Consider the following 8929-nt stretch of genomic DNA (forward strand, 5'->3'; position numbering starts at 1 on the left):
AAGTATGTGTTGGATAGGCAGTGGTTGGTCAGATCTAGGATGTGCTTGGGGGGGTTATATTTGTTTTGGATAGCTGTCAAGGCTTCTTTGATTGGCACTTGGGTGAAGAGGGATATGACATCGAAGCTCACGAGTAGGTCACTGGGCTGTAAGTTTTGTTTCTTTATGATCTCTATGAACTGGAATGAGTTTTTTACGTAAAACAGAACACTCCCCCAGCCAATCAGAGCACAGCCAAGCCCCTTAACCAATCAGAACACATCTCCACCCAATCAGAACACAGCCAAGCTCCCACCCAATCAGTTCAAACCCCACTGGCAGTTAAAAGGAAGAAACAGCTGCGATCTCACATTACTCCTAGAAGCATGAAGCTGAAAACACCAGCCTGAAGATGACGAATGTGACTTCGTCGAAACGTCGCCAAGACACTTCCAATTCTATGCAGGAGAAAACCTGAATAACCAAAGACCTACATACAAACACCCGCGAAAACCTCAGAAAACACACATATATATACACGCTGTATATATATATATATACTGTATATATAGACAATGTCAAGCCCTCCCGGGCTCGACACACAAGGAGGGGGAGAACCAGCATCGCAGTCAGCAAGCCGACGAGCAGCTGTAATTGACAATCAGCTGAGGGGAGGCAGCCTGGAGAGCACAGGGCGTCGCCGCAGAAGCACAGGGCGTCGGCAGGAAGGTTCCAGACGGAGAGACTAATGGGGCAATTGACTGAAAGATGCTGGTTGGGGGAGTAGGAGGGTGTGATGTAGGAGGGCGGGGGTGTGGTGGTGGCGCTTGGTGGAGGGTGGGGTGACCTTGGGAGTGTATTTAAATAACGCTGGGAGGCAGTAGCTCCCAGCGTAAACTTTATTTGTAAAGAGCCTCAGGCTGAAGGTCTTTGCTAACGTCAGAAGCTTGTTCCTGATTAAACCGTCATTTCATGAGTAAACAGCGTCTTCAGGTGCTTTGTCAACTCACGTTCCGGTAAGGACAAGTGACAGACAAGTTATAAAGCTAAAAAATCGACTCTTGGGTAAATCCATGATAAAACCAATAAATATCGATCACCAAGAGGAAAGTAATAAATAGTAAAAAATTTAATGAGCCGAGCTTTCGTTGGGCCCATCCAACATCATCAGGGCTTTAAAAGTAGTCACTGGGAAAGAGCTTTTATACGATGTTAACAGCCTGCATCCGGCTTCTGGAACGTGTCACCGGACCCAGCTGTTCGTGTTATATCCTAGATGCATTATCCACATCAACGCATGATGTTTTTCCATACCTCCTCTGTATTTTACCGTAAATGTTCTCCTCGTTAACTTCAGGGGTGGAGTGAATTCTGTGTGTGGCACTATGCCCTGGGGGGGTGCAGTTCTTCTTTGATCTCACTGCTAAACTCCTCCGTCCCTTACAAGCGTGATCCAAGTGTGCCGTCCCCTCCTTGCCCCTATCCCCAGACGCCACCCCCATCTGATAAGAGGGGAGCAACTCCCAAGACCTCTGCTCATACCTTCGTCTCTTCTCACAGCTGCCATTATCAGATGGGGGTGGCATCTGGGGATAGGGGCAAGGAGGGGACGGCACACTTGGATCACGCTTGTAAGGGACGGAGGAGTTTAGCAGTGAGATCAAAGAAGAACTGCACCCCTACTTTTAAAGCCCTGATGATGTTGGGTGGGCCCAACGAAAGCTCGGCTCATTAAATTTTTTACTATTTATTACTTTCCTCTTGGTGATCGATATTTATTGGTTTTATCACTGTATATATATGTGTGTTTTCGTAGGTTTTCAAGGGTATAGGTATGCAGGTCTTGGCGTATTTGGGTCTTTTCCCGTGTAAGATTGAGAGTATCTTGGCGACGTTTTGATGAGGTCCCACTCGTCATCTTCAGGATGGGGTCTTCGGCTTCGTGCCTGTACGAGCAAAGTGTGATCGAAGCTGCCGTCTCTCTATAAATACTGGTGGGGGTGGGTGGAGTGCTGGCTTAGTTGCTGTAGGTGGATTGGTTGGCTGTGTGGGAGCCATTGTTTGTGGATTGTTTGGCTGTTTCGTAACATCCTGAGTAGTTGAGGTGCTGGCTGTGTGACCATTAGTCTTTTGTGTTATAACGACCTGGGTAATGGATTGTGTGATTACATCCTGAGATCTAGTGTAGTGATATCCTGAGTTTTGTGTTGCAACATCCTAGGTGGTTGGTTGTGTTGTAACATCCTGAGCTTTAGCGTTGTAACCTTCTGAGTTCTGTGATGTGATGTCCAGAGCAGAAGGCTGTGATGTAGCATACCGGGCTATGGTTTGGCTCCGAGTTTGCGGTCTAGCTGTGTTCATGGCATGTGTCCGTTTGCTTTGTGTGGGGGTCGGAGGGAGGTGCAGCAGCTGGTGATGTCGTCATGGTTTGGCTTCTGGATGGTGGTTGCATTTCGTCTGAGGGATGGGTTTGGGCTTGGGTCTGGTGAGGGTGAATGGTGGTGGCGTACTGTGTTGTTCTGGGTCCGGTGTCAGTTTTCGTGGCTAGGACCCGTTTGTTGATTAGGGCTAGTTTCCAGATATCTGGTAGGCGGGAGGTATCATCACGTTTATTCATGTTGTGGGGGTGTTTTTCTATTTTGATGGCTTCCATAATTATTCTCTTGTTGTGTTCAGTTTTGAAGATTAGTTTGGTTCCTTCAAAATCAATTTCATGTCCTGTAGCTTTAAGGTGCTGGAAGAGGGAGGAAGTTTTTTCTTCTTTTCTGACTACGTTCTTGTGTTCTGCAATGCGGGCATTTATTCTCCTATTAGTTTGTCCAATGTATGTGGCTGGGCAGATTTTGCATGGTATTTCATAGATTCCTTGGTTTTCTAGCTGGATCCTGTCTTTGGGGTTCAACTATTCAGGATGTTATGAAACAGCCAAACAATCCACAAACAATGGATCCCACACAGCCAACCAATCCGCCTACAGCAACTAAGCCAGCACTCCACCCACCCCCACCAGTATTTATAGAGAGACGGCAGCTCCGATCACACTTTGCTCGCACAGGCACGAAGAAGAAGACCCCAGCCTGAAGATGACGAGTGGGATCTCGCCGAAACGTCGCCAAGATATTCTCAATCTTACACGGGAAAAGACCCGAATATGCCAAGACCTGCACACACACACACACACACACACACACATATATATATCTCCTCCCAAACTCTTCTATTTGGGAATGTAGCTAATTGCATAGCACTGGGGTGGGGAGTTCAACTTTGTAATATTGTTGCTTTCTGAAGGGAATTTCAGATTCGGTTTCACTTTTGACTGTGCCAATACTATGTAACCAATAAACATGTTCTTTGAGGAAATCTCAAGCCTTGGAGTTCTGATTTATTTGGTCTTGTCTATCAGAACCTTGATAAGAGCTGCACAGGTTTTTGTTAATGAACAAATAATCTTTAATTTTATTTTTTGTGTTATGCACAATTATATTTTAAAGTTAGAGAATGTCAGAAGGAAAGAACAATTTTTGAAATATATTACAATGTAAGAAAAAGAACAAAAGGAAGTCTGTGTAGCCTAGTATCAAATATTCAACAGAGCATTTATATTTAATAATTGATTGTGGTATTTTTTGCAACATTTAACCTGAATTTAAAAAAAGATATGGAATCAATAGCTCCATTGTCCGTTTGATAGGAAAGAAAACTGTTTTAAGATTTCATGGTTATATTGTTCAGCTGGTGAGCGTTACAACCTTATTTTGACTAATCGGAATTTTTCTCCCTCTTTCAAAACACTAGGATCAAGGTTCATCCATTTAAGATGCTTGGAGATTTCAAACACAAAGTAAGAAAAAATTCTTCACAAAATACATACTTAACTTGTAGAATTCAATACTGCAAGGCATGATGCTAACTACTAACCTGAAAGGCTGGAAAAGAAAACTAGACCTATTACTCTGTAGTTTTCCAAAGGGTTAGACCAGTGATGGCGAATCTTTTGGCTCAGCATGTGAAAAAAAATAAATGCCTAATTTGATCCTGCTGATGTGTCACCTCCCTCAGAAAAAAAAGAGGCAATTTTTCATTTATTTTTTTAAAAAATACCATCCAATCGTGTGTGATCTCCCGGATATACTGCATGCCACTTTCTTCAGGCAGTATTCTCTTTCTATTGACAGGCCCTTATAGCCTACCAATGGCAACTTCGAGTCACACAGAACTTTTGTTCTTAAAGTGGCTTCAGAGAATGCTCTTCTGCAGCCTCTGAAAACTTCTTGAAAGCACACTCGATTCTCACATAATTTTCAGAGGCTCCAGAGGTCATTCAAAAGCACTCCCTATTCTTGCATGGCCTCTGCAGCTTTCAAAAATCATTCAAGAATGAAGTGTGCTTTCCAGCAGTTTTCAGATGTTGGTGGATGCTGGCGTGTTACACAAAATGTAGTATCTCACCTTTGACATGTATATCTTAGATTTGCCATCAATGAATTAGACTCAGTAGCATCTTGGAATATGGCAGCATGTCTTCAAATACCAACGGCAGAGGATAACAACAAGAGAAGAATATATCTCCATTTCTTTTATTGCATAGCCCCCAGAATTTATAGGTCATGGTGAGAAACAAAATCCTGGTGTCAAATGGGCTTTGGCTGATGGGTTCTCCTTACATTCTTACAGAAGAATCTCCAACCAAACAAAACATGATTACATCTCCAATAATTCACAAACTCAGATCAAACATACATGCTCACAGATTGAAAATTTACATCAAAATCAAATCATCTATCATACACTGTGTTAATAAAACACAAAATATATGTAGAACAAAGCATCAGCAGCACTCCTTTCCTTCAGTTTAAATGCCATATGAGTCACATGAATTTTTTTAGTTGTAGCTCAATACAAGTTTACTTTGTCTGGTTATATAAGAATTCAACCTGATATGTCACATAAAAGATAACTACTGTTCAGTTTTAAATAAATATGAAAGGAAAGGAATAAACAGTCTAACGTTTAGAACAAAGTCATCATTTACTATTCTATTTTAAATTTATGACAAAGTTAAAATATAAATCTTCAACAGTAAGCTGAAAAAAAAGTTGGAAGCATCTACATCAGTGGTGGCGAACCTATGGCATGGGTGCCAGAGGCGGCACTCAGAGCCCTCTCTGTGGGCACGTGCACCGTCGCCCCAGTCCTAGGCCTTCAGCTGGGTTTTATAAAACCTTTTCACTTTAGGCCTCTGCCGCCATGTACAAAAAAAAAAAAGGTTCAATCAATCAGTCAATTTAAACTTCTCGTGGGAAAAAAAAGATGGTACAAAGTTGGAATTGATTGATTGAACTTTTTAGTCCCACCCAGTCTGCTGTTACCACCGCAGCCACGCCCACCCAATGAGTCACACCCACCCAAAGGGCCACGCCCACCCAGCACCCGACGATGCATAAGTGGGTTTTGGGTTGCAGTTTGGGCACTCGGTCTCTAAAAGGTTCGCCATCACTGATATACATGGTAATTTGCTCCACATCATATAGATCAGGGGTTCCTCAAGCCCTGGGCTCTGGCCCACAATCAGGCCGTGGTCAATTTGGAACTGGGGCACGCCAGCAGTGAGTGCACGGGCATGTGTTGCCCCACTTGCACAAGCTCACACAAATGAAGCACACAGCCACGCCTGCCCCTCACACAAAACCATTTCCTTTTCCCTCTGCAGGGCTGCCAACCCAGAAAGGTTGGGGAATGCTGATATAATTTTCCCAGACAGATGTGTACAGGACATAAATCAGAGAACTCTTTCTTAGCAATCATAACACTTGAAAGGAGTGTATGTCAGAACGCACAGGACTTTTTATTATTAAATATACTAAACACCCTAATCACAGAAATTGTAAAAATTCTGCCCCTAAATATCCATGGATAAGCAAACTCTATATTTATTGTTCTCCTCAAAAAACCTAATTAAGTTTACTTGTGACTTAATCCAAAGCACTGGAAGCTTACTTTAACTGAAGATGGCTGTAAAATAATTTAAAGATTATCAGGTAATCATCAATTTTTAAAAGAGAAATAGACAGACCAAATCAGCTAATAAGCTCTGCCACAAGCCCAAACAAGCTTTTGAAAACTGTAATACAGTATAATTGTTTTAGCAATAATTCAATTTTAAGACTTCTCGGCTTTTGATTTCAAAAAGAAATATTGACAGGATTGTGTAAAATGACAATTGCTGAAAGAATTGTACTAAATACTAACCAAAGTAAATTCTTGGCCTAATTAAATTGTGTAACAGTTAAGTATTTCTTTAGCTTTATAGTATATTCTCCTGGAGTTCAAGGTGGATTATATCTTCATTCATTTATCCCAAGCATAGCCAACCCTTTGGCTCGCCTAAACCACTCTATGTGAAGAGGAGTTGTCTTAGCCACATATAAAATATAAAATATGTAATATAGTATATGTGTGTGTGTGTGTGTGTGTGTGCATGTATGTATGTATGTATACATACACATATATATATACGTATCCTTTATAATACTAAAAATGCGAATCCTGGGCATCATATTGACAAAATTAAAAGATTACGGCCCGATAGAGTGCCCGAATCGCAGCTTGAGAAACAACAACCGAGATTGCTCCAAAATGGGAGGGGAGGGAGACAAGGTGCAGAGACGGCTGGACAGCCACCCCCGGGCGCCTGTACGCGCACCAGAAGAGCGATTGAAGATCGGAAGACAACCATCGGGGCCACGGGCAGGTTGCCAGGTGTAGAGCAACTCAGTGGATTATGGACGAGCACAATCAATGGGCCGATGACGCGCTCGAGAAGCCGGGCGCAGAGGCAAGTGGCTATATAAGCCAGCTCCCAGATCTCCTTTTACTCCAACTCTGACGACGTTGGCAGTTTGGCCGACAAAAGCTTAGTGACTTTTTATCTACAAGCTTGTTTACATTAAACAGTCTTGTTTACTTTTATCCTGGTGTTCGCTTTTCTTTTAATTTTGTCAATATATATACGTGTATGTATGTATGTATGTATGTATGTATGTACGTATGTATGTATAAATAATATTAGAAGTTTACAATTTGTGGGCTGCATTACTAGCTGTCCAGGACCAAATGCGGCCTATGAGCTGTGAGTTGGACACACCTAATTTATCTCAACAATAATCCCACCGGCTAGATTGAGCTGAGAGACTGTCCCAAAGTCACCCATTAAGTTTCCAGGACTAAGGGAAGATTTAGTCCAGGCACACCCTAATCCTACTTGAACATTTTATTCATTATATGTATGAATAAATTTATCAGAAAAAAAAACAGACATCTTTCAAATAAATGTCAGTAAGATTTTATTTTAGTTAATTTAGTTTATACAGGGGTGTCGAAAAGCAAGCACTTACAAGAGAAAGTTTCAAAGAAGCCCAATATTATAGAAATAAAATAGAAAGCTTCACTAGTGGTACTTTACTAATTCTTTTTCCTCTAGCTCATAGATTTAAGCTAAGACAACAGCTTCCACGATAAATGCTGAAACTGGAAGAAGAAATAGTGTTATATTTTTTTTTAAAAACTACTTATCGTATTTATGTGTTTTGCATAATCACTCCATGTCACAATCACTCCTTTAGATTGTAACAGCCATATTAACCACAAAAATACATGTCTATTTGAACTACTGTTTGAAAGACAGACTCCCTATGAATTGAATCAGTTCCAATTACACCTCTCCTCCCCTAACCTGAAAACTGCTCATTCTCTAACAATGCTTCAAAGCACCTGACATAAGAAAAAGCATAAAAATATTTTACAGCATACAATTTCCAAATGGCTTATCAGTAAAAAAATAACATTGAAATCAAAACTTCCTGAGATTGCAAATAAAAACCAATATAACCCATTTTGTTTTTACAATAAAGAACTTGTTTTAAATCATAAAGTAAATTCATAGTTCACTGAGCATTCAGAATGCCATGAAGGAGTTAATGCCATATAGCACGTAGAGACTTCAACGCCTAGTACAAACAGCATTCTCTTTCACTGAGGAGTCAAAATAGCTTCCTTGATTAATGCTGGTCATCTAGTTATGGCAGCCATTACTAAGGACTTATATTATTACACAATTTACATCAAAGCTTGAGTCTTCTATTTTTTTTAAAAAAGAAAACCAAATACCAAAGATGGAGTCGCTTGCTGATAATTTGAAACAAATTAGCTAATTTTAAGAAAAAAAAATGACTTGCCAGCAAGGCAACACAACTCATATAGGTATATCTACTATGAAACAAATCAGAGAGGCTTGCCAAAATGCAGCGTTTAAAAGAAACAAAAACAAAAACCTCCTCTCTCACTCTGAAAGCAACTGGTCATATGACAAAAAGGTAAAAGAAACTAAATCACAACACGAATTTGCTATACCTCTTTTATGCAACTCTCTTAATGGAATGCCGTCTCCTCCCCCATCGTATGGTAAATAAGGATCAGAAGATACTTCCATGAGCTTGACAAAAGGGGTTTTAAGAGCACAACAGCCACAGCGTTTCTTATAGAACAGCAGCAGACTGGGAAGCTGCCATATTCAATTAGGATTTGGATTGTGTGTGGCTTATTGCAGCAACTCCGTTCTTCCAGGATTGATGATGTCATCAAAGGGAAATTATTGCAGGCTGGTTGCTACTGACTACAATCTAGGAGTGCTTAAAGGTGGAACAGCAGACTTAATCTATGAAGTCTGCTGTGCCTGAAGGTGACTAAGCGTGAAGTAAAGCAGAATAAACTGGTTTAAGGAAGTCCAAGCTAAATCAAGCAACACTAGCTTCTATTCATGTTTGAGCACTGAAAAGGCAGCCATATTAGCCTTACAGCTTGTTCTTTATACAGTCCAAATATTAGAAATTTATTTATCTAAGAAAAGACCAATAAATGCGACCTCTTCTACCTGATAACTCACTTTTTA

General features: G+C 40.8%; 1 protein-coding gene across 2 annotated transcripts in view; it reads right to left on the reverse strand.

The window, feature by feature from the left end:
• Positions 1–8601, reverse strand: part of CLCN3 (chloride voltage-gated channel 3) — a 56575-nt gene extending 47974 nt beyond the window's left edge. For both annotated transcript variants that reach the window (XM_015814534.1, XM_015814518.1), the window contains exon 1: positions 8392–8601. In XM_015814534.1, coding sequence (XP_015670020.1) covers positions 8392–8470 — 79 coding nt within the window. In that variant the 5' untranslated portion in view covers positions 8471–8601. The remainder of the gene's footprint in view (positions 1–8391) is intronic.
• Between the last annotated feature and the right edge of the window lie 328 nt (positions 8602–8929).

This window comes from Protobothrops mucrosquamatus, unplaced genomic scaffold (assembly GCF_001527695.2).
Source record: "Protobothrops mucrosquamatus isolate PMUCROS unplaced genomic scaffold, P.Mucros_1.0 scaffold_88, whole genome shotgun sequence".
Taxonomy (NCBI): domain Eukaryota; kingdom Metazoa; phylum Chordata; class Lepidosauria; order Squamata; family Viperidae; genus Protobothrops; species Protobothrops mucrosquamatus.